General features: G+C 41.8%; 2 protein-coding genes across 2 annotated transcripts; both read right to left on the bottom strand.

Annotated features, from left to right (window-relative positions):
• Nucleotides 1-775: 775 nt before the first annotated feature.
• Nucleotides 776-6,997, bottom strand: LOC309578712 (keratinocyte-associated transmembrane protein 2). Its single transcript, XM_082291519.1, has 3 exons — nt 6,870-6,997; nt 3,397-3,983; nt 776-2,343 (listed from the first exon to the last, which is right to left on the bottom strand). The coding sequence occupies exons 1-3, from the start codon at nt 6,970-6,972 to the stop codon at nt 2,212-2,214; spliced, it is 822 nt and encodes a 273-aa protein (XP_082147645.1). The 5' UTR covers nt 6,973-6,997; the 3' UTR covers nt 776-2,211.
• A 1,644-nt stretch (nt 6,998-8,641) lies between these two features.
• On the bottom strand, nt 8,642-23,476 carry VDAC1 (voltage dependent anion channel 1). Its single transcript, XM_082291518.1, has 9 exons — nt 23,392-23,476; nt 16,952-17,021; nt 16,346-16,395; nt 15,974-16,126; nt 15,831-15,883; nt 13,463-13,690; nt 10,358-10,508; nt 9,806-9,863; nt 8,642-8,974 (listed from the first exon to the last, which is right to left on the bottom strand). The coding sequence occupies exons 2-9, from the start codon at nt 17,016-17,018 to the stop codon at nt 8,883-8,885; spliced, it is 852 nt and encodes a 283-aa protein (XP_082147644.1). The 5' UTR covers nt 17,019-17,021; nt 23,392-23,476; the 3' UTR covers nt 8,642-8,882.
• Nucleotides 23,477-25,364: the final 1,888 nt, after the last annotated feature.

Raw genomic sequence — 25,364 nt, 5'->3', positions numbered from 1 at the left:
AACATGGATGAAATTCATATCTATGAACTCCAGAAAATAACAGAATATGCCTTATTTCTACTAATTTAGACTGATGTTAATTGTCTATTTTTTTAACAGTATTGTAGCTATTATAGTGAGGGAAGTGGCTGAAAATGTAACATCTGTCTCGGTGGCCTAATTCACTGGGTGGGTTGAAGAGAAAATGACACTTTAAAAGAAACTTCTCATGTGGGTTATCACTGTAGTTCTGCACAGTCAGGTTGTTCACCATGGGTTCTGTGCAAGGCCTGTGATACCAAGCTGAAAGGAACACAAGCTTCCGCTAAGGGTGAACAGTCTATTTTCTACTGTCAAAATTACTACACTTTATAATCAGTAACTTTATTTAAGGGCAAAGTTACTGAACTTCTTGAGTGCAAAAACATTAGCCCTCAAATTCCAATATTTAAATATCCTAAAGAAGCTTTGAGAAGTAACCTTTCCCTTTAGATCCTGACCACAGCAGTGTTGCACTTTAAAGTATGTTCAGGTAAGAATTATTAACTATACAACTTAAGCTAAACAAATCATATTAAAGAATGCATTAATTCCAATAGCTTAAAATATTTCATTTAAGCCTTGCTATCTACCCTACACACCACTGAACAGATGCATAAAACAAACCTTCATACACCCAGTATGGGCAACAGAGAAAATGGTTTTGAAATGGTTTCCAATTCCAAGCATAAGCAAGTTCTTTGTCGTATGTTACTGTATAAAAGCAGTGAAATAGTTAAGAAACACAGGCTTATTATTATCATTTATTTAAAAAACCTTATTCAAAATATTAAGTGATACAGGTCCAAATATGATAAAAATTACTGCAAGAAAAAATTTTTGGGATATTTTGTTTGTGCTTTACTTCCTGTGGTTATGAAAAGAATGCATTTAACAGTAGGATACAGAACTTTTAGCACTTCATTCATAAGACAATATCATGCCTTCAGACTCCTCATGTCAACAGGCATGAAGTTGATTTGTTTCCAAACATTACATAACTACTTGAATACCAAGTCATTAATTATGGGGTTCTGATTAACCATTATTTACAAATTTATCAGTTTGAAAACTAAATCACAAACAGAATGTACAGAAAACTAAAATTTTATATTTTACAACTCATGAAAACATAAATAATGGAAGTACGAAAGACAAAAACAAAACAAAAACAAAAAGGAACAAAACCAAAAAACCACCACCAAAAAAACAACTGTACCAGTAACTTGATTTACACTAATGCATAAATGTTTGTCAAAAATGAGAGTGCACTGTCCAGAGACTGGCAGCCCCTACACCCTTACTTTCACCTGTCTGTTACCTGGGTCAGAAGAACAACCAAATAAATTATTCTTACAGTTTCTCCCATTTATAATATAACAAATCACATAGCCATTTCCCAGCCATCTTAAAATTCAACAGAAAACTTTGATATATTGAAAGCCTGTCAGATTATTCAACAAGGCTTGTTTTCCATTCATTAATTACAAAAACAGCATTAGAGGAAAGAAAAAAGGACAGTCAGGAAGCTGCATACCTTCACAAACACCTTAAGCATTTTAGGAAATATATGGTATAAAACTTCTGAAATAAAATGGGTTATACATAATTATTTTTAAATCATTTACGGCATGAACACATACAGAAATTATTAAATTGCCATTCTAGCCATTTTGCCTAAAATAGGATCAAATTATGCAACAAGCAAACAGAATATGAAAAAAAGAGATGAAAGACTTGCAGCATCAGAATTTAAGCACAGAAAAAAGTAATTATATTTTCAGTTTGCAATATCGGGGAATTTATGAGCCATGTAAGAGATTAGCAAAGACATCATTAATTTGATTTAGTGATGCCAAAGTCATTAATTTATTAGACCTAAAATATTTTATGCTTTTTTTTTGTAGCATAACTATTAAGACTGCTCCAGACAGAAGGGAATGATGCTTAATGAATGGAAATATCACTAATTTATTAAACTCTGTATCTTTACAGTTGATATAAAACCTGACCAAAGTAGCAAACAGATGGATCATGCCCTTGATCTTCCATGAGATTTAATCTCCAAAACATCCAGGTCAAAGAGAGTACATCTCATTTCCATACAAGCAGCTTATTTAGAATACCTGAATATCATTACATGACTGGGCAGGCAAAGAGTGGTAAGTTCAGCAAACTCAAATCACAGTGCTTTCAAAACACGTAGTCATTGGTTATTTTCAGGGAAGGCATCGCTTCGTTAACGTTTTGATCTAAACGATGATATTCCACTGTCCTGGAGCACAGGCCATCCCTCCACCTTCGGCTCTGCACCAGTAAGAAGATCTGAAAGAAAAACGGGACAACTTATAGATGCTATGCAGAAACATTTTGGGTTTGATAGACAGCTTCACAGTGGTACTGACATCATGGTTTTACCCCGCATGCTGGCAAGGGCATTACTGCGGCAAAGACAAGGCATTTTTTAATCACTTATTTGAACTGCTCTCAGATAAATTTTCAAATGCAAGTCTTCAACATCTTTCCCTACAAAGAGTTGGCAATGCACATTACAAATAGGCCACTGCACAGTAAAGAAGGTTTTGGGTTTTCAGCTGCTTTCTTTTCAGAATCCAGCAAATCCGCACCCAAATCAGTGTTCTCCCCAAAGATAAACACTAAATTTCATCATATCTAAAAATTAAGCTATGGTTTAACGCAAATTTGTGCATGCACCTCTATTGGGTCTGGTTGGGCTGGAGTTAATTTTTAGTGCTAGCAATAAATTTTGAAACAACACCAGTCAGGATAATTTTGAAATATAGAGAATTAGTTTGTACTGAAAATACATTTACCTGAAAATAGTAACTTAGTAGCTTCTCTATGTAAAACTGGAAACAGTGTTAAACATTTTCTAAAAGTATGTAGTTACACTCTCAAAATATCTATGCTATGAAGACATTTTAAAGTGAACTATTAGAAGGATTATCAGAGTCATAACATTTCCACACCATTTGCAATTAAACTTCCCTTAATTTGTTGTTTATAATCCTGTGCAGAAAAAAAATTAGTTAATCGCTCACCCCCCACTTGACTTGGCTCAGGTCTTCTTTATAGAACTCATGTTGTGCACTGCCAGTGTCCACTACTGTACTGACTGATTACTGATGTTACCAATTAACTCATTTTCTAATCACAAATGCTTGATTCAAGTTCATTTTCATTGTGCAGATAAAAATGACACTAGTGATCTGCATATTAGTATCACCACAAGACTAAGTGGTCAAAGATTTCATTCTTCAAAAAGTTATGTTCTTCTTCTTAAAGAAGTGTACAAGGGAATGCAACTTTATTTTAAGCACTGCAGCTGTTTCCCTCAACCTTTCAGAGCACACCTACCTTCCTCTTATTGTGATAGGTGACATAAACAACAGCTACTAAGAAGGCAATTACAACCAGATGAAAAAAGAAATGACTGTCTTCTTCTTCATCCAACCCAGAGACAGAAACACCTTTTATCTTCTCATCAAGGGTCTTGATCTCCTCATTGTAGTTACTGATGGTGTCAGAGTTGTCATCTTCTGACATCTCTAGAAGGTCTGGGTTGTATCTGGAATTTGGTGTCATTTCATAAGCATAGTCATCTCCATCTGACTCCATAGTTTCTTTTATGATGGGTGGGGAACTACTTAGTGTGTCTTTCAAATCTGTTAGAAGATCCTCTTCCTCAATTTTAGTATCTTCAGAACCATCAACATCCACCTGTGATACCGGACTAGCAGGGACAACAGGTGATGAAGAGTCACCATCTGTTGTAGGTGGCTTTCCTGCAGTCATCGAACTGATTTTGGCTGCTGTTGGGAATGCCTCCTTTCTTGCTGAGGTTAAACTCTGCAAGCTGTCTGTCAAATTTTGGGATCTACTCAGTGTTTCATTCTCGCTTTTAGACGAACTATTTCTCGTAAACATCTCTGCTTTCACAGGACCTGAGAAAAGGATGAGAAACAATCAATACTATGTACAAGGCACTGACTTCTCCTGTGACAGAAAACTATTGCCACAAATTTCTTTCACAGACAAGAAGTCATATGAAGAACACAGCATATGTCACACTGCAAACTTCTTAGAATTCATTTGCAGAAATACACATTCCTGTACTTTGGCAACTTCCAAAGAAAAGTCTTCAGTGGGACAGGAACTAAAGGTTGGAAGCACATTGCCTTCTAGATTAGTATGGCAAAGTGTCCCTGAAAAACTCAGCACACCTGTTTTCCAGACGTAAGAACTTCAAACACATGTCATCCTTCCCCCTGTGGATTCATGAAGTCTTGTAGAATCATACATGATTAGCCTTTTGACCATCATCGAATTCTTCTTCCCACAGATTGAGCTTAGGTCTACAAAGGAGGATGTTCTCAGGAAAGCTTTTACTGCAGTTAAGTTTTTCATCTTTCACCATTGCATGTTTTCCCAACAAAAAATGAGAAGACACTGCAAAGTCCCCTTCGGCCAGGACACAAAGTCCCAGCACCTCTTCCCAAGAACTAATTTTTATTGAATTTGTAGACACTGAAAAATATTTCCAACCTTGTATTAACTCAAATGAAACTACTGAGCCACAGGTTAAAAAGAAATGCTGAAGAAAGGACAATCTGACTACCCATGCTCCTGGAGGAACGCCTTCTGTTGGCAGCAATTATTGTAATGAAGTAAGTCAGAAAGAGCACTGTAACAATGCACCCTCAGGCAAATTCAGCATCTCTCCAAAGCTGGGATGACTTTGCAGAACTACATAAAAAACCAAGGTGAGCATTAAATCCAGATGCAGAGCCCACTGTCCCTCTTCTCTATCCAAAGAGAAAAAGATGAAGAGTCAGTTTAAGAATAGCCAATTTTTTTTAAACCTAAAAGTTAGCAAACTATTCATGTTTGCAGCACATCACTTCCAGATTCAAATCCAGAGGCACCTTAAAAAATGTATAACAAATTTTAGATTTTCAGTCTGCATTTTCATATAAATACAGAAACCATACTTGCCTTGTATTTTGGCTTGCCAAAATAATTTTTCATTTTACAAAAGCAACAGTACTTTCATTAAACGATTCCAAGCCTCGCTGGAAAGTTACAGACTCTAGAAACGAAGCATTCAACCAACTGCTTGTGTCAGGTTACTTGTAAGTAAAATATTATAGAGGGGACACTGAATCACGTTATTCATGGAAGTTGTATATTTGTTGAGGCTCAGTTACAACAGAGCTCTTGTTTACATGGCACACTTTTGCAGTATGAATGACTCTTTAACCAACTGTAAAACACAGAAGACTCAACTCATCTCATATGAACCAGACACCATGGTGCCTCTTTGCTGAAGTTCAAAGTCAACCATTTCACATCTAATACACTTCTTGTTGCTGAAAAAACTACTCATCTGAATTATCGTATCAACGTTAACTTGTGCAGTTCTCATCCAGGACAAGTTTAGGGAATTCTGATCTCCCCTCAGGAGTCAAGCCAGCTAATTGCATATGCAGAGATAAATACGAGGAAAGGCAGTTGCAAGATAGTTTCACATTTACAGCTAGTTGGCATGTTGTGAGGTCAACTTTACTGCTACCCTCCCCAAACAGACAAAAACTATTAGACAGTAATAGCTAAATTGTTTGAAATACAAACAAGCATATTTTGCCTATAAAACTATGTTGCATCTGGCCTTACACTTCAAATTATTCTTGAATTCATTTTAACATGGAGGTTTTAGAAGGATATATGCTTAAATGCAAGGGTCTCCCACTAGCTATTGTTGCAGCTTCAGACTAAAAAAGAGCACACTCCTATTATTCCTAAAATAAGCGTAGTGGTTTTTTATGTTAGTAGCAGCGGGAAGTTTAGCAGCTAAACCACAACTGATTTATGATATTTACCCAAAACTATTTGGCATTATAAACGGTGGTTGCACTGTTTACAGTTACACAACACTGTCAGATGATTTTTAGATCCAGAGATGCCTCAGCTTCAGAAACAGATACTAATGTTCAATCATAGTGACAGGATTAGCAACACAACCCTCTTAGTAAATACTGCACATAAAAAACACATCATGGTTAAAATTCACTTCCAGGAAAAATGCGTTTGGAAAGCAAGTTGTTTCATGACTCCTGAAGTTAAAAATTTTCAGTTTCCTATACGTTTCTGTCCCAAATTCTTCTGCCTACCCATTAGACCAGGTGAGGGGCAACACAAATAGAGCTGGTGTGGATATACTGACTGACAAGCACACTGACGGATCAAACAGTTCCCTTTATTTCCTTCACTAATTCCTTTCTCTTCACTGCCCAGCCAGTAGTCCATCTAAAACAAAGAGAAACTCACTGTCCTTGAAACACTCATTAGCCTTTGGTTACAGCCGTCTGTAGGTTTAAGGAGAAGACAGAAAACACTTAACTAGGGGTCAACTTGCAGAATAACATAAACTTAATTTCTAGGGGAGGGGGAGACTAAAACCAGAAACGCAGCTAGAGTAGTTAGAAAAAAAAACCCAAATCTGATTAATTAAGTAACCGGCTAAACTGCTCTTCACAGCAACAAAAGCCGTGCACACCTGGCAGGCGGCCTCCCGCCCCCCGCCCGGGCGCTGCCCTTCCCCCGAGCAGGGCCCAGCGCTCGCTGCCCTCAACCCACCCCAAACAGACGAGAGGCCGAGGCCAGGCCCGGGGTCGGGCCCGGTCACCTCAGGGCACGACCCGCGCCGGCCGAGGCCACACAGCCCTTCAGGCCCCACCGAAGAGACCGGTGGGAGAGACTGGTGGGAGACATCGGCAGGGCGGCCGCACAGCGCCCGCAGCCCGCCCCCCACCCGGCCCCGCGACACTCACCGGGGGAAACCTGCCCGCGGGCCGCCAGGGCCCAGCCGCAGAGCAGCAGCAAGCACAAGGCGCGGCCCACCGGCCCTCGCCGTTCACCGCCGGCCGCCGCCATCTTGGGCCCCCTCCGCGGACGTGGCGATGGCACCGCCCCTCGTGAGGCGGTCGCGCAGGCGCACGGACGGGAAGGCGGGAGGCGCGCGCAGGAGCTGAGGGGAGCGGCGCGGTGTCACAGAACCGGGGAACTGTGGAGTGGTAGTCTTGGAATCGTGGAATCACTGACTCATGGAATCATACAGTCACGGAATCATCAAGTTTGGGAGACCTTTAGACTGTCCAGTCCAACCCTCCACCCAGCACCGCCACTGTAACCCCTAAACCACACCACCCAGCGCCAGATCCGGGTGCCTCTTAAACACCTCCAGGGATGGTAACTCCACCACCTCCCTGGGCAGCCCGGTCCAATGCCTGACCACCCCGACAGCGAACAAGTTTTTCATAATATCTGATCTGAATCCTCCTATCTCAGCTTTAGACCAGTTCTGGTCCTCTCACTGCTTGCATCTGCCACGCTCCTGGGAGCTGTCTGCATATGGCTCATTTGGATCGGTGAGGTCTGGAAGGGGACCACTTCTCCCAGGAGCGCTGGGTTAAATATCTGAGATAGGAAATACTCAGGAATGGCTCCCGGTAAGAGGGAAGTCAGCATTTCCCAATTTGTGGGCTGCGGCTGTGGCTCTGCAGTCTCACGCTGTCGCAATGGCATTGCCTCATCGGACACGTCCTCCTGCACCTCAGCTCTTGCCATCATTGCAGCCACCCACGGCAATGGCTCACACATAAAAGTACAAACGAACAGCCACTGAAGTTGATCCAAGCCGGTAACTGTTCATTGCCCACACTTAGTTGTTTATAGAGAGGTAATTCACTTACTGAATGTAATAAAAGACAAGTAAGTCGTGTTATCTTGCTTTATCCAAGAGCTGAATACATGTGTGTGTGCAATTGTTAGAGCTCAGAGAGCACTAAGAACACTGCCACGTCTGGAATTTAATTCTACTAAGTATTTTTGGTTTGTTTGGTACAAAACATGCACCAAGACGTTGCCAGTCTTCTGCTGGAGCCACAAATGTAGATGTAATTGTTTTCATAATTAATATAAAGACAGAGTAGAAGATGACATTTCAGTATTTTATTCAAGTCAGATTTGGGTTTTTATCCATTTTTAGTAGTGTCAAGTACAGCATTTTGGGGTCTAGTTCCACACAAAATGGAAGACTCTCTAAAAATGTACCCATTTAGTTGCTAAAAAAAAGTGGTAATAAAAGAAAATTCCGTTTTAGAATTAGTGATGCAACTATGTAATTGCAGTTGCAAAGACTCTTCCCTGATTATGTACGTTTTACCAGCTTTTCGGTCAGTGCAAGGGGAAGGAACCACAACACAGCACAGGCAGTATTGGCTGAGTCACATCAAACCTCCTCCACAAGGACTTGGGCAAGGTGGACCACCTAAAGCATTCTGGAGACAGCAGTAGGTGTGGGATAACCAAATAAGACAAACCATTGATGAAATACGTATCTAAAAAAAAAAAATTTAAAATCCCTTTTTCAGACAAATTTGCACATTCCCTCACTGACTGAAACTTTAGGTTTCAGAACATTTTGCTTATACAATTAACAGTACAATATAATGGTCTGTAATTCCCAGGTTTTATAACACATTAACACATTCCTTGTGCCATCAATATATTAGTAGAGGTAATCAACACCTTCCTTCTTCTTATCACGTGGTAGTTGACAGATGTGATGAGCAATTACATATGGAAAAAAAAGCCCGGATTTTTTTATTTATGATTTTGTCTCCACTTCTTTAATATCATTTTTAAAGCTTAGCTGTCTTTAACCAGGACTAGCAGGACAGATACATAGCAATACTTGCACTCCAGACAAAACATTGAAAGGTACACTATTTTCTGAAGGTAGCTATGCTGTATTTTCAGATTAGCAATTGTGAAATCACTCCTTATGCTTCAAATTCCAGTCCTAGACCAAGTTTGTGACCCCCTGCATTGACATTCTTGCCATCCAACAAAGCTGACAACGTCAGTTTGATACCTGCAAAATGGAGAAAAGGGAGAGAAAAGTCAGCTTAAAACTTGGAATGAGCTTTATGTTCGGAAGTGCCATGTCTGTTACTGCTTTCATTTATTGGATAGCCAAGTTAATGGGATTTGGCAGCTGGCCTTGGAAGGACTGGGCATTTTAAAACAATTTGCAGATAAGAAATCTTTCTGAATTATGAAATTTAAAATAAAACATGATGATAGATTCTGCTTTTTATCACTCTGAGTAATTAAAGCTCTGAGCCAATTCACTGCTGCTGGTCTACTGATTAATCTAATTTTAGAGTCCAGTATTACAAAAACCTGGGACCTTGATACATACTCACCTTTCTAAACCATTTTAAAATCTGAGTATAAAAAAGCCCAAGCCCCGTCTGCTGTAATATCTCATGTCAATCTGCTCAGCATTCTGGCAGCAGATTTATTACACTACATTAAAACCAATTTTGCAGCAGTAAGATTGTCGTCTTCCTGGGCCAGGGGACCTTGAGAAAGTCACATTTTTAAGAAGAGTAAACTCAATAATAGGAAGCCTCTGAAATATTAAAAATTTAGTTACTTATCTGTGACACAAATAATTATAGACATATTTTAAATCAACATAAAAGACTATCTGACTGTTTAGTCAACAATGATCTCTAGTAATTCTGTTTCCAACAGACATCCAAAATTAACAGAACAGCCGCTGGAAAAGTTCATCACTGGCTTGCCAAGCAGAAGAGCAATCTTACAAAACCCATCATACTTTACCACCAAAAATTTCTGATATTTCAAGATTAAAGTATCACTTTATTGATTCTGATTTTTTTCTGCATAAACCTACCTGGCTTTAAAGTCTGAGTGTATCCTAACCCAATCAGACTGGAGTTGTTCACTTTAGCCTTAAAGGGAAAAAATAAAGCGTTATTTAGTAATAAATAGTAAATTTAGTAAATAATTTAGTATCTTTCTTCAAAGCCCTCCCTGCCTGAGAATTAAGCAACAGCTTTTAAGCATGTAGGGATTTCATGTTTTAAATCCCAAAAAAATCTAGAGTTAATTGTGCTATAACTTAAATCTCAAATCTCAAAGAATCTACAGTCACTGTAGAAAATAATGGGTTTATTAACATAATTTCTAATTTTTTCCACACTGACACAAAAAGAGTCTCAAAATAGTGCCCAGTAATGCAATAAAACATTCTGTGTCTCTTTTAAGGAAAATCCAATAGTTGTGCTCTCAGGCTGCCAAAACCAAAACAAACAGATCCATGTGCCAACTACACAGCACAGAACTGCATCAAGACTGTACTCTGCTGATGGAAAGGCTGCTTTCCATTTCCATTTATTAAGCACTTATTTTCAAATGCATATAAATGTACATGCACAGGACTCACAGAAAAAGAGGCATCTGGGTCAATCTGATACTTGGCTGCTATTCCAAAGCGAGTGTTGCTATTTCCAGCTGTCCAAGCAAGATTCACAGCAGTTTCCAGTTTATCATTCACCTTCTGGTAAATGGAGCCGCCAAATTCCGTTCCATCATTCCTGGAAGGAATGCATTAGTGTAGTTTTAAACAGCACCCCAAAACAATCATCTTTTATTTTTCCAGTAAGAGCTGTATTTGCACAACATCCACTTACACCTCATTAAATATGCCTGTAACAACTAAGATAGACACATTAGGCCACATTGGTCATGAAGTTATTTTTAGATGCTTCAATTCATTGAAGATTACTATATTTCAGCAACTTCTGAAACTGAAAAAAAACCCCATGACAAACTATTAAAAATTAGACCAATGATGACAGCTTCCAATTTTCCCTTTCCCACAGATGGGAGCCTTTGTAGTAGAGAGATTTATTTTTCCCTGTGTGTCTCTGAAATAATTATTTTCCCTGGCAAATGTCTCCTTGTGCCCTGAAAGGGCTATATGCCAGTCAGAGAGCCCAAGTCATCCCAAAACTGCAATGTCAGCATGCTTTTACCAGACACAGGAACTGTATCAGAAGTGAAGATGCCAATTTAACATCCAAGTCCATAGGGTTTTGCAAATGAATTGCATTTGCAGCAGTCCTTATGGTACATCTGTGCTATGGTCTGTGCACTAGAAACAGAAATTTTTCTTTGCAGAGAGCACTGGCCCACAGCTGAATGATGAGTAGCACAACTTCTAATTACTACTGCCCCAAATGTCACATAGGAATAAAATGTGGTAAATAAAAGGCAAAATGTTAGAGCATGCAGATCATAAAAACAAGACCAAAAGACTCCTAAAGGCCTTGCACTCCTTGTAAACCAGTGAGCATCTGAATTTCCATTTTTGGTTGTTTTCTTAAAGAGAGGATACAAACATATTGTAGAAAATAGGCTTTAAACCCCAGGAAGATCTGGGGTTATTTCTAAACTGTGAAATAATCTGGTTCCAATTATTAGAGTACACCAGACCTTTAGTGATTACAAAAAGGGGTAGATTTAGGATCTTTTCCCTTTTACCCCTTTGGCCTGATGTTTGTAACAGTTGCACAAACAGCAGTGATATGCCTATTTAAAAGTTCAAGCAATAGCAACAGCCTTTTAAATTGTTAGAGTAATTCTTCCAGAAAAACACTGCAATACTTACTTCAGATAAGACTGAAGCTCACATTAACTGCATGTGCTTGGCTCTCAAGAAAAGGAGGAATTAAAAAGGACTGAGGAGAGCTGGTTATACAGGCAGACTTTGTGCAAGGTTTCCACACAGCTCTGTCTTGACCTGCAACATTAGGGGGGGGGGGGGGGGGGCGGTCTGAGCTATGCTCAAAAAATGAGGAAAGTCATATTTAAAACTAGAAAATATCCAGCCCTACCTCCCTTATTTTTATTATTAAATAATAATAAAGTTGAACCTCTTTTTAACTCTAATAGTAATAATAGCACTTTTCTATGCAGGTAATAGCACTTTTTATGTAGATTAACAAAAAAAAAAAAAAAAAAAAACAACCACTAGCCCCCTATGAAAATTAATATATTAAGGCAACCTTAACGGAAGTAACTTGCTAGAATCCCCAGCTGGTTTGTGTAATGCCAGGAACAAAAAAACATGCTTCAAGCCCCACCTAGTTACATTATCTGTTCTGCCACAGCATCCCAGTGAAACAGTAACTTGTGTAGATGAAAAAACCAAGCTGCCTAGTGAGGGGAGTTCCACACACAACTCTTTCTGGGATTATATAAAAGTTCTGACACGCTTTCAAAGCTGAAATACATCAATCACCTAACTAATCTATTATTAACAATAAATAAAATTTCTATTTGTATCATACATCTATGGTTTTGTCCAGTAACAGCAACCTAAGAAACAGACCCTCAGGAATCCAAGAAACAGTTAGATCTGAGCCCCTGCTGCTGTTATGAATTTCTGCCATTGCTTTAGTTAAGAGTAATAATAACCACAGCATTTTCTAGTAAAATAATACAGTGTTTTGAACTGCTACAGCATAACTAAGTTGAAAGTCACTGCGCTTGAAGGAGTAACTTCTATATCCTGAGTGGAAGGGGACTCCACATATTGTGATGGAAGTTTTCTGCCCACATTTTTGTGCTTTGGCAATCCTTCAAACGTACTGTCTGGGCTGTGGGGGTTCGATTGTTCTGTAAGGCAGCGGGAGCTTCCTAAACCAGATCACTGCAAAACAGCATGAAACAGAACAGAATGCCTTTGAAGAAGTAGCTCTAGGAAGGCAGAACAGTTGTTCAGCCCCCAGACGGAAACAGCCTGGAATAGCTCTGCTACATGCAAAATATCCAATTACCCAAGGGCACGGAAAGGGGGGGCCAGGAGAATGGATTAGGGATTGCCTAATCTTAAAAAACTGTATTCTCCAAAGGCATAAATTGCTTTTTTAGGAGGAACGGGAGACAGAGAAATAAAGATTTCATGGAATTTGATCCTGGTTTCCCACTATTGATACATTCAGAAAGGACAAATACTTGTGTAAATATATTATTAGGAGTTGCAATACCAAATAAACTTTTACACCACATTTTTTCCAGTACTACAACAAACCCAGTCCCTGTCTCTTCCAGTCACTCCCTTTTGCCTGTTCTTGTTCATCCTCTGATCAACTCTTTCATCTACACATCAAACCACCATTTTGTTCGATGTTGACAGGTGTAAAAAGAAAGCATTGCTTTTATTTCAGCTTTCACAATGAGTATTTTTATAACTTCCTTTTTTTTTATATACCACTAATGGATTCAAATAGTCCTTATCTGTTAGACACTGGACCCTTGGGTGCTTAGTGAGTTCCAGTTCCTTCCATCATGCATTCCTTCACCCACACAATTAAAAGAAAAGGTAACACAGCTAAAAAAATACAGCTTGATGTCTTTAATGAAGAATTAATTTCAAATTCACAATTCCCTTGTTCACCACTGCTGAACCTCTGACGCTTTTACTGTTTACTAAGCAGCAAAATCCTTCCAAATTCCTTTTTAGTGCCAGTCTGCCAGTACTTACACATTAGTATGAAGCTGGAATTCATCGGTCTTATAGCCAACAGCGAAATTGCTCTGGGTTACTCTAGACTTTGCTGTCTCAAAAGTCATTTGGTAGCCTGCCAGCCACCCCTCATAGCCAAGCACAAGGGCTCCACGTATTGAAGGACCCGCAATATCAAAATCCATGTCACAGCCGATGTTGATGTGTTCCCTTTTGTACCCCGACTTAATTTTAGCACTCTTTTTCCTAAAGAGAAAAGAAAGTATCTTGTATCTTTGAAAAGGTACACCTGTAGGTAACAATTCCATCATATCACTTACTTTAACTCAGTGTAGTAGCTCCTGAAGACAGTGTGTGCATCCCTGGAGAACCACATGATATGTCATCTTCTTAGTGTTCACCTTTACAAAACCCTAAGGCAGCTACAGTGAATTCTTTGCAAATGAGCAATAAAATGTGGTGTGGTGCCCCAAAAAGCACTTCTGGGCTGTTTTCTGAAAAGCAGCCGCACACAGATGGGAAGTGACAAAACCATATCCTCATCTCCAACTGATATGATGGTTTTGGAAGTGTGGTACATCCAAGGAAACTGTAGAAGTTTACAGGTTTGCCACCAGAAGTCCACAGCAGCGGACTTGCTTGCCTGTCCCAAGCAAACAATTTTTAGACAATCCTAGTGAATTGGGTAATTTTATTTACTGTAGCAGACATTAAGAAATCACTACTTTGCAGCTTCGTGAGGGAAAGTCTGGGCTGTGAAGCAAGCAGGCTGCTTCAGTGGCTCTGACATCCCCATTTCTCCTTAGGGTACTTTATGAACTTTAATGGTTACAGCCATTGACAGCCACCAGAAAGCTGCCAGGTTAAGGCAGAAATAAACTTTCCTGAGTCACCTCTTTATTTTTATACTCTTGGCCAGAACACTATTTTCTCAGGTGTCCTTACATCAAGAGTGCAGACCCTCACAAGGCAAGAGAGTTACGTCTAATATATTCAGCTACTCTTATTTAAGATTTTTTCTTCTCTTTTTACAAGTGTCTTCTGTCTTTGACCAAATCTTTACTGAAATCTTTCTCGAAAAGTCAGGCTAATTTGAAATTTCAAATCAACCTTTCACGTCAGCTAACAAAAACAACCTCCAAGAAAAGTATCAGTGCTGTATCAGACCCACACGGAGACTGATCTCTTTTTTATTGTTATTAGCTCAGACTCAGGAATTTCTTGTGTTTTGCACAATCAGAAATAAAGTGCAGGAGTGCCAAAAGCATTCATCTGCAACTTCTGTAAAAGTTAGCGGTACCTCTCCCACCAATGTCACAGGGACAGAGGTAAGAACACAGAGAGCTCCTAAAAATGACTTCACCTGCTGAAAGATTGATCACAGTCAGTAAGTAATAACAAGGGGGAGAAGTAGCCTGTTACTGAGACATAGTGCACCCCTGTTAAACTAAGCCAGGTCTCACCAGGATTGAATCTCACTCCACTTACCCAAATTTAACACTCCCCTCATGGCAATCATAACTACAGTATGTGTGAAGTGCCCAAGAAATAGTTCTAGACCTGTAACATCATTCTTGTACAAGGTTTTTCCTTTAAATTTTTCTAAGAAACCTATCAGTTACGAAATAATTATAAAAAAACACTTGAGATTACTCTGATTAACAAAAATATCTCATTAATCTAGAATTAGGAGTGGACTGAAAGCAGTTGACAATGCAGAACACTGAATCTAACAGGGTGAAAATTCTGCTGGGAATATAACCCTGAAAGCCTGCAGTGCTGTTTGCTGCTCTGGGAAGCTGATGTGCAGAGTATTTTGACTCACTGGCAGCACTGCTCACACAAAGATAATCAGGGGAAAAAAAATAAACCAACATCTAGACCTACAGCTGCTGCTTAATCCCTCTGGCCCACATAAAACATGGCATCCAATCGCCGTGTCAGAAATATCCATCCACCACCAGGGCACACTGTGGCCAGCAAGAATTCAGGTGATAAATTCAGCTCAGGACAAGAGCCCACTTCTGTGTCAACCTATCAGAGCTGTGCCCAACTGGCTCCTGGAGCTTGTTAAGCTTTGCATTACAGCTGACTTGTTTAGTGCTTTTATTCAGGCAGCACCTCATCCTCTGACATGGCCAGAAATACACCAGGGAGCAAAACCTCAACTTTTTCTTCACTCTCTAATTCTAACTATAATTTTCAAGCTATTGTGTGTAAAAGTTTGCTTGTTATAATTTAGGATTAAAAAGGGATTGATAACACTAAGATTTAAGAGAGATGTACATGATTTCATCTTACATAGGCTGATTATGACCTGTCTTGGTATCTCAGGAAAAAAAATTTAAAATGCCTTTTGTGTCACTTTAGCTTACTCACTTCTTACCCAGTGTTAGGAGAGAAGGTTGAATCAAAGGTCAGCTTCAGGCCCCGTGCAAGCTGAACAGAAAAGAAATTCACTGGTTGGATTTCTAATTAGAGATTGGTGTACGTGAATTTTCAAATTGCTTTTTTGGAGCCAAAAATTACCTGATCTTCAAGAGTAATCTCAGTGCCTAGTGTATTGTCAGTGTTCCACTTTTCTGTGAACATCAATCCATATTCCACCCATTTGTATTTTGTTTCCAAACTACCACTGACTTTGTTTGTTTCTGAGTTTGCTGAACCTGAGCTTGTAAATTCCTGAAAGAAAAAAAAAAAATTTATACATGTAATATATGTATTTGTCAATATATACATATATGCAATCAGGCAAATGCTTATACTTGTAGAACGTATCAGTCATTATAATTTGTTAAATATTAGTTCAGATAAATACAAATATATTTATTTTAAAAAGAAATATACAGTAAACACAAAAACACTGCAATGTTTAGGATTTCAGTGTGCTTCCAAACTCACCAGTCCATTTTCAGATCTTGTTTTCAAATCAAGCTTTATTAACCCAAAACCTAGAGGGTGAGTAAAAAATATTAATCATATATATGTTGATTTTGAAAAGCATTTCTGATTTATTTCTTAAAACTCTCTTCTAAATCACCTGTGAACTATTAAATAGTTAAACCAAGGGCACAGTTATCGAACCATGTGTTTCTAAGAAGCAACTTGTACTAACTTCAGATAGCACTTGTCTGATGAATCCTACTGACCTCAGCAATATAATTGGGACCAAATTAGGTAATAATACTTTTATTCACAGTGAGCAGCATTCTGTTCATAAGCAAACTACTGACAGCAGTGATCCTGTTCATTAATACAAAGGCGCAGCCAAAATACAGCACACAATTTTCTCTCAAAACCAGCAACAATTCTATAGGAAACAAGAAGAATTTTATCAAAAGAAAAGAATTTTATCCCTTTCGAAACAGCGAGGGCAATGTGAAGCTGTGATTCTGTGGATTCTAATGGAAATAATTGGAGTATTTCTCAGGGGAAAGTAATAAAATCCTAACAGTTTCAGGAATCAGGTAGACAGCAAAAGACCAAACTTATTTTGGCTTTATTTACCATATCCCTTGGTGAAAATATCTCTGGCAGATTTGCCCAGGTCAGCATAAGCAGGTGGAACAGCCATTTTCTGGAAGGGAAAATTTAAGAAATAAAAAAAGGAAATTACAGTGTTCAGAAACTTACTTAATTCATTTAAGCAACAAGAAACTTAAGCCCATTTCACCCACTTTCATTTTGTATTCCCCACCCACCACTGAAATACAGCCTGAAGAAAACAGCTATTGCAAACAGTGTGATTTCGGGAGCCAGCAGCAGCAATGACCATGCACTTGCCACTGAGGATGTGAAACAGGCTGCAGAGCAAGTACGTATTAAAAGAAACGGAACTGTCTATGCCTTTCCGAAGAGTTAACTGTTGTTTTCTTATCAGTGTAACTGCATGAATGAACTAATGGTTTTGTCAAACCATTTCTTGGAAATGTTTCTCCTGTTTCTCGCAATGGATCTCTTCAATCTGATGTAAAGCATTAGGGCCCCAACTTATTTGCTCAGGAAATGTAACCAGGACAAGCACCTACCATCAGGAACATCTCTCTTCCCCTAATTCAGAACAGCAAATGGATAACATTTATGACAGCAAAATCAATAAATGGTCATTCTTGTGCTTGTTTTCTTTGACTTTGCTATTGCTATTAATGGGTTAAGATGCCTCCTTAAACATTGACCTTTAAGTGTTTTTCTGTGCACCTGAGAAAAAATGAGCTTGCTGAGAAAAATTCAGCCTGCAGGGAGGCCATCCTGTGAAGTCAGGCCATCAGGAGGGTGGCCACAACCCCACTTCAGCAGCCAAATGCAGACTGGAGCTCCTTGCAAAGGCACAGCCCAGTGGTGGGGACACTGCAGGGGCAGCTTTCTCCACTGTGTTTTGTTTCTTAGGGATGCCCATGGTGCCATGGAGGTCCTCACTTGCCAATCTTCAGCAGGCCCTGACATTCTTAGTTCAGTGGCCTCCTGCAAAAGAGATAAATGCATCCCATTTTCTCAGCCACTGGGAAAGTTTTCTCACCATATATGGAGGAGAAAATAGGATCCTGAGAGGAACAAACCAAGTGAATCTCTTTTTTTATCCAAGTACAATAATTTCTACTTTCTTATTCAACTGAAGTAATTTCTTTAGGGGAAACAAAGTCAAGCAATCTGAAATGGTGTACATCTTCTGTCTTTGTAGACAAGATTTCTGAATTCTACACAGAAAGGAGATAAATCACACTCATAAAGCTAATCCTCTCCATACCAGATGTTGCACTAAAATTCCATATTCACAAACTTTTTGTCTATTCAAAAGTAATAAGCAGTTTACTACATATGCATGCAAATGCTTAAAAGAATGCCTGACATTCTTACTCCAGAGTATTCAATGTTAGCAGAAAACTACTCCTTTAAATCCCAGACAAAGCCACTAGCTCTGAACACGAGGGTGCTTTAATATCTCTCTGGCTGCAGACTGGGATGCAGTTCTCAGGCAAGCTCACCACCCCATGAAGATCAGATAGGGACTTTCAGCAGTTACTCAGCACCCCAAGCACTCCAGACAACATGCTGGGGCCTGTTAAAGCAGGATATTGCTATTGCATGAAGGAAGAATCCCTATCCTAGAGGGAACAAAACAGATGTGGTGGCTAAATAAAAGCAAACATTCTTTTCACAACATGAAGTAGGATACAAGGGCACATAATGTGATGTAGCTTCAGTTGCAGACTACTTGGGTGCATGTCATCTCTTTCCAGTTATAGTCCAGTATTAGAATGTATCCCCAAATACACAAGCAGCAAAAGAGTTAAAATAAATTTTTAATTTTTTTTTTTTTATTTCATATTCCAAAGCAGTTTTAGCTGCTTATATTGGACCTAAGTGTCTCTGCTTGGGTTGGTTTTGTGAAAACATAAAAGCAGGGATTTAATGTTTATACACAAAACCAGCCTTAAAAGGGGGGGAGAAAGAGGGAAAAAAACTCCAAAAACATAAGCAGAAAAAACCCCAAAGAAAGTACTACCAGATTTATATGAGTAATTCCTCTACTCCTCATTGAAGTCACTAGAAGCAGATACAATGCTCTGCTTGGAAATCTCCCCCCCAAAGTCAGGCAGCACTCAGGAGAGGGATGGCAGGAGTCACTAAGAGCTGTCTGTGTACAGCAAATGCTTCTGCCCTGCCAGAGCAGCCCAGCCCCCTGAGAACCCTCTGATGGATATTGCCATTTAGCATCATCAAAAATTAAAAATATTACAAATCCCTACAAATCAAATAAGCATTGCTTTGAAAGATAATGCACCACTCTGCCAGCTGCACCTCAGAATCTATCAGATCTATTTTATCAACAGTCCCTTTGAGTCACTTCATAAAATCAAAATATTTTCTTCATAAATGAATGCTGTATGCTTTTGGGTTGGATTTTCTCAGTTATGTATTTCCCTTCTCCAAACCCATGAAGCCAAGTTTTGTTCCCTGACACCTGTATATCCCCTCTGGCTGATGACCCAGGCTCATCAGGTACATGAGCTATGCCAGGCTGCTCCACTGCTGCAGTCTGGGCCCAGAACAGTGGGAGACATGAGAGCTCCACTTAGACAATTACTGTAATTAGGGGACAATACTGAAAGCCAAATCCCTGCCGGTTTTAAGGCAAATATTGTAACACACAGAGAACAAGGTGTTTAAAACTGCTGAGTGTGGAAAACGCCAGGAGCTGTGTACTTGGTGGTTAACCTTCCTGTTGTCAGCGAGAACAAAACAAAAATAATTATTTCTGGTTGCACTAGCTAATCAGAAGCCTCTTGTTTAACAGATGGAAAACAAAACTGATTACATCCTGCGCGAGTACAGGTTGTAAGACAAGCATGCTTAGCAGGGATTCAAACTCTTAAAGGATCAAGGAATGGCTGTGGCCGAGTGCCCTTGCTTTTCACCAGTGGGATCCCTGCACATTAACTCAGATTAGGTTTGGACTGAAATGAATTCATTGCTTTTATCCTTGTCCAACTGTGCGAATAGCTCAGTGTGACTACGGACGTTGACTCCTGCACACAGCAGGCCAAGTAGAATATCTGTAACATGTTTGAAGTGGGAAAGTATTTTGGTTTTCTTGAGTAAGAAACACCATAGCACAAGTGATGACTGAAGAAAACCTGAACTGAGGAGGAGTAAACTCCAAGTGCTGCTGTGAGCATACCTCCAGGAATGCTGGATTTATAACTGCCACAGGGAGAAAAACGGGAGCTCCCTTTGGTGCTGCAGGATGCAAGAGGCAGCCCCACTGAAGATTTCATTACAGCAGGGCAAATTTGAATATTTTCCAGTGTCACAGATGGCAATGTTTTCACTCTATGGTGCAGTTCTGGGCAATTAAATCAAACTCAGTCCAAAAAGTAGCAAACCCACAGGTTTTGGCAGATACAAGGATTGGCTGCAACCAAAGGAAAATTCATCTCTGCTTGATAGCTTTCATGCATGCCTAGGTTAAAGTTTCCCTGCACATATTTATCAAATTTATGATATTTACATGGGGAAAGGAACATCTAAAAATTTAAGATAAGAATAAAATCCATTGTAAGAATAAAATTCCCATGAAGACAATGGAAATCTATCAGATTCAAGGCTAAGAAAGTAAAAAGGTTGGATTTATTCTTATGTAGCCACATTCTTTCCCAATAAATTTGCACTCATGTACCATTTCTTGATGGTACCAGTAGTTCTGAACATTCCAGTCTCCACAAGCATGAAAAGATGCTACTTGCGGGGTGCACACATTACAGCTGCTGGGAACAGCTGGGAGGGACAGATAGCATTGGGTTATGAGACAAGGTACAGTCTGCATGGGGAAAAACCCACGTGAGGGTCTTCTGCCTCAAGGTTAAAAACAATATTAATTTATTTTTCATTTATCTCCTTCATTAAAGGAAAAATTATTCCTTGGAATGAAGCAGCTTTTAGGTGCCTTTCTGGACCCCCAGCCTGAGCAGTGTCATTTCCCAGCCAACGTCTCTTGTGTCAATACACCACAAAGGATGAGGCTTTACTCTCAGACAGAGCAGGGCCCAGCTCCCTCCGCATCCCATGGCTGGCTGGAGGCACCAGCTCCACTTGGCACCAGCGTCCCTGTCCAACATCCCAGGCTTCCAGGGGAGCATGGTGCTAGCTCCACACTTTGGGTTTTATGGTCCAGATCCCAAATCCCTGTAAGTCATGCCCAGTCTGCTTCAAATGAGGTTCAGCAGCCTCATTGTACAGAGATTTAAGAATACACTTACCCGTAAATACATGCGCAGTCACACAGAGGTCAAACATCAAGTTGGGCACATTCATGAGGCTTTTGAGAAGCCAGTAAAAGCATGTGGCTTGTAAATACTCAGCATTATTAGACACAACACTTAACAACACTTTTTGTCCCAACTTGCTACTATGCCAACATCATATAATCCATGCACCATTATGACTCAAAATTTAAGACTGGGAGTCCACAATTTCTTTTGTTGCAGGCATTATAAAGCCGTGCAGCGTCCCTGTGACACTGCAAGATCCCAGCCTTCCTGCTGGAGCTTTGCTCTGGAACTGCACGCATGATGGAGCAGATTTAAAGAAGGGTTTATGCAGTACCTCTGTAGCCCAATGAACAGAGGAGCATAGAGGAGAGAAACCCCTTAAAAGCAAATGTAAATATTATTACTTAGGCTATACTAACTACAGAATTAAAGAAAGAGACAGCCTGCTCTTAATTGTACAGGTATAAATTAAGAACTGCAGTGTTGTATGGCAACCCCCTATTAAACTATCACATGTAAGTACCAATTAAGTAAACTTGGGAGATGTTGCTGCTTGCTGTAGCTACTGTAGTTACTAAACTGCACGGGAATGACACAGAACCACAGACCCTACATGTTAAATTAAACCTTTTCTGTTAAATACCCGTGAAGGAGGAGAAGAGCAGTGCTGCTGTCCCACCCCATGCCACCAGCATGGCAGGGCCCAGGCCAGCGCATGCCCTGGCAAGCACACTCAGGAAGGGACATGTCCCTCACTCCTGGTCCCACTGCAGGAACACCCAGCACCAGATCAATGGGGATGAGTAATTAAAATGGCATCTTGTCTTCCAGCACAGTGTGACATCTCACACAGAAGAGGAGCATCTGCCACACCAGTGGATGGGTTTTTGCCTACCTGCAGCAGAGGCCAAGCCCACAAGAGCCTGAGCTGTGTGTCCTGCCTCCATCCCAACAGTGCTGGGGCTGGGGACACCCTCCTGCAGCCACAGTAGCCAACAGTGACGTCCCCCACACTTTCACACCCCATACACACACCCAAAATGTGGGCAGGAAGAAAAGGTTAATCAGTGCAAACCTTTGACGGAGAGTGCTGAGGGAAGCATTATTCCAGAATGTCATTGCAATGGTGCAAAAGCCCATTTCTGACAAAATTTCATAGGTGAAATGCCATGAAAAGGTGATTATTCAACCAACCACTGCACCCAACGAAACAAACTGCAACAGACGTCTATTCTCACTAAACCATCTGAGAAACAAGCTGGGATCTGCTTCTGCTGGAATCGCTATAAATATTCCTGAGACACAATCCTGCATTGGTCACTGCTGATGAGTCAGCTCCACGTCATTTTCTGAAAAATTTGTTACCGTTTTTTTTTCTTTTTGCAAATACCTAAAGACTGAATGACTCAAAGACTTTTCCCCTCCAGCAAGAGTTGTTCCCAGCAAGGGCTGTGACAAGGCAGAATGGAGGCAGCTGCTGCTGTGGCCCCACAGTGCTCCGTGCAGGAGGCAAAAGCAGAGACATGGGGATTTTAAAACGGACATTATTTCACACAAGTAAAAAGCTACATTCTGAGAATAAGCAGAATAAAATGGAAGAAGAAATTGGTCTGGCTGCTGGGCTTGAGGCTTGGGGTTTTGATACATATCAGAAAGAATTTGCCAACCCGCAGAAGGATCCCGGGGGTGTGCAGGAGCGAAGTGAAAGAGATGTCAGAGCCAAGACTGTGCTAAACCCGGACAGGTACAGCCACCTTCGACCTTTGCTCCCCGGGAAGGAGCAGAACGATCCCGCTTGCTGAAGCGCTCCTCGGGAGCCCGCCGTGGCCCAGCGACCTTTCCGCTCTTGTCACGGGGCCAGCGCCCGGTTCATCCAGCTCGGCCTCCGCGCTGCGGCCGGCGGCATCCCGGGATGCGGCGCCGGGACCCCGCCGCGCCCGCTGTCCCGCCACCCGCGATGTCCCGGCCACCCGCGCCTCCCAGCAGGCCTCCGTGTCGCAATGCCCGGCATTACGTAAGGACACAGTTATCCCCGTTCCGACGGGCCGCGGGTGGGCAAACCCGCTGCGAGCTCCCGCGCTCCCACGCGTGACCCGTGACCGGGTCCCGCCGCCCGCATCGCCCCGCGCCGCGGCTCGGACGGGGCGGCCCGGGACCCCCCGCCCGGGACAGCCCTACCTGCCCCCGCCGCGGCGGCAGCTGCGCGCTCCGCTCCGCCTCGGCCTCCTCCGGCGGCGGCTGCCCCTACCCGGCGCCTCCCCGGGCTCTGCGACGGCGGCGGCGGCTGCGTGACGGCGGGCGGGGACCGGCGGGGCGGGGCGGCCGCGGCAGGCGGGGTGGCCTGGGCTGCGGGAGCCGCTCCCCGGGCACGGCGCGCCGCCGGCATCCCGTGCCCCAGCGGCACCCGCACAAGGGACTGCACGGGCCCCCGGCTGCGCCATCCCCGAGATGCACTAGTTCAGCCCCGGTACGATCCAGGACACCTGCAGCCTCCTGGGTACCAGAATCCCCAGCTCTGCTGGAAATGAGACTAGGTGACCTTTAAAGCGCCTTTCCAACCCAAACCATTCTGATTCGATGAAACTCCCCATTTAGTTTGAATTAGCTAAATTAGAATTACCTAGAATTCGATTTAGAATTTAATTCTAACTCCACGTCTTGTTAAAATTTCAATTCCCTATATCCTGGTTGAGGCAAGAGTGGTGGGAAAGGAGGAAGGGAGAGTCTGAAAGAGGGTCTGTGAGCAGGTGGTCTGTGTATGATGGTTGGTGAGTGTCCAAAGGAGCTGTCAGAGGGCCAGGGGTCAGCAGCAACACTCCCACCGTGGGGACTGACTGCAGGCGGTGGAGAGGCTCTCATGAATTAGGGAGTTGACATCTTTCCTAACTCCTCCTCAGACACACGAATCAGCCCTCACAGCTTACAAGGAAGCTGGGCTGGGTCCAGAGCAACACTCTCCCGGTGACAAAAGGTCAGTCAGGGAGTGCTCTGCTATCAGAGAGGAACAGAGGTGAAGGTGGGCCGCTTTCAGGATGAGATATAAACCCAGTCCTGCATTTCTGGAGGTTCCTCAGACACTCAGAGGATCACCCACAAGATAAACAGGAGAACCATCCCAGCCAGGAAACTGCAGATGGTCTGGCTGGTCATCCTTCTGCCCCCACCACACAAGGGATGTTCGTGTCAAAAAAAGTGTCACATCTAAGAGTTCACATCCCACCCACAGGAACACTTTTTTTTTTTTTAAGTAATTCTTTCCTGCTCTTTCTCCCTTGCACAGTGGGACTGGATAGTGAAAGAGGGCAGTTTCCCTGCTTGTGCTCTTACCTGGTTCCTGCCTTTGCTTTCCTAACAGCATTTCTCTGAAGGGCACTGCTCCCACAGATGTGGCAGGGCTGTACCCTCAGCAGGTAAGTGGTGCCTGCCCCAGCACAGCCCGGGAGCAAGGTTGGAGTCATCCAGCTGAGCACACACACAGCACTTGGGAACTTTGGTCAGGGTTCAAAGTAAATAAACCCTGCAAGGAACTTAATGAACTTAATGTTGAAGTGTATAGATGAAGTGGCTTGTGGAATTCAGTGGGATCTCAGGAATTTCTTGGCATGACAGGGTGGTAGAGGGTAAAGGATTGTGTGTAGCCACATATCGACCTTAGAAAGGCAGCTGAGGCAGCAAAGGCTGAAGGAATTGTGCCGGATACCAAATCCACATTAAAATAAAGTGTGCAGCCTACCACCAGGGTAGGAACCCACGGAAACAAGAGGTCTCTTTCAAATTTGGAAAGTTCTTCTAACCGCAGTCATTTTGTTGTTCCAGGCACCTCTACGAGTGTGGGTGTTGTAACCAGAGCACAGAGTTGCACTCAGGGTGAAGTGTCAGCTCTCAACACCCTCTCAGTTCTCCCTCTGGTAGCAGCTGGTGCCTTCCCTCTTCTCCTACATCCTGAGGCTTGTCAGAGCCTGCCCTGGACTTCACTCACTGTCCCACAAAAAAGATGTAGCCCAGCAAAAACAGTGGGCAGCTTTCTGCTGGGGTGCATTGAACCTCCTCCTCCAGGTGTCAGAGGAGCAAGGGAAGCGAGGGGGCTGCCAGTGCAGAGGCAGGACCCCGGAGGGGGAGCAGGGGCACAGGACATTCCCCTTCATCTCTTT

Source organism: Coloeus monedula (genome assembly GCF_965178545.1).
Source record: "Coloeus monedula genome assembly, chromosome: 15".
NCBI lineage: Eukaryota > Metazoa > Chordata > Aves > Passeriformes > Corvidae > Coloeus > Coloeus monedula.
The sequence above is the reverse complement of the archived record's forward strand: the minus strand, read 5'-3'. Positions and strand labels throughout refer to the sequence as shown.

What these genes read in the sequence shown, in the direction of transcription:
- LOC309578712 (XM_082291519.1), bottom strand. Translation starts at nt 6,972, where the DNA reads ATGGCGGCGGCCGGCGGTGAACGGCGAGGGCCGGTGGGCCGCGCCTTG. An exon ending in CCGCGGGCAGGTTTCCCCCG is followed by an intron (nt 3,984 to 6,869) that starts GTGAGTGTCGCG and finishes TCCTTTTCTCAG; the next exon opens with GTCCTGTGAAAGCAGAGATG. An exon ending in CCTATCACAATAAGAGGAAG is followed by an intron (nt 2,344 to 3,396) that starts GTAGGTGTGCTC and finishes TTTTTCTTTCAG; the next exon opens with ATCTTCTTACTGGTGCAGAG.
- VDAC1 (XM_082291518.1), bottom strand. Translation starts at nt 17,018, where the DNA reads ATGGCTGTTCCACCTGCTTATGCTGACCTGGGCAAATCTGCCAGAGAT. An exon ending in TATTTTCACCAAGGGATATG is followed by an intron (nt 16,396 to 16,951) that starts GTAAATAAAGCC and finishes CTCACCCTCTAG; the next exon opens with GTTTTGGGTTAATAAAGCTT. An exon ending in ACCTTCTCTCCTAACACTGG is followed by an intron (nt 13,691 to 15,830) that starts GTAAGAAGTGAG and finishes TTTTCTCTTTAG; the next exon opens with GAAAAAGAGTGCTAAAATTA.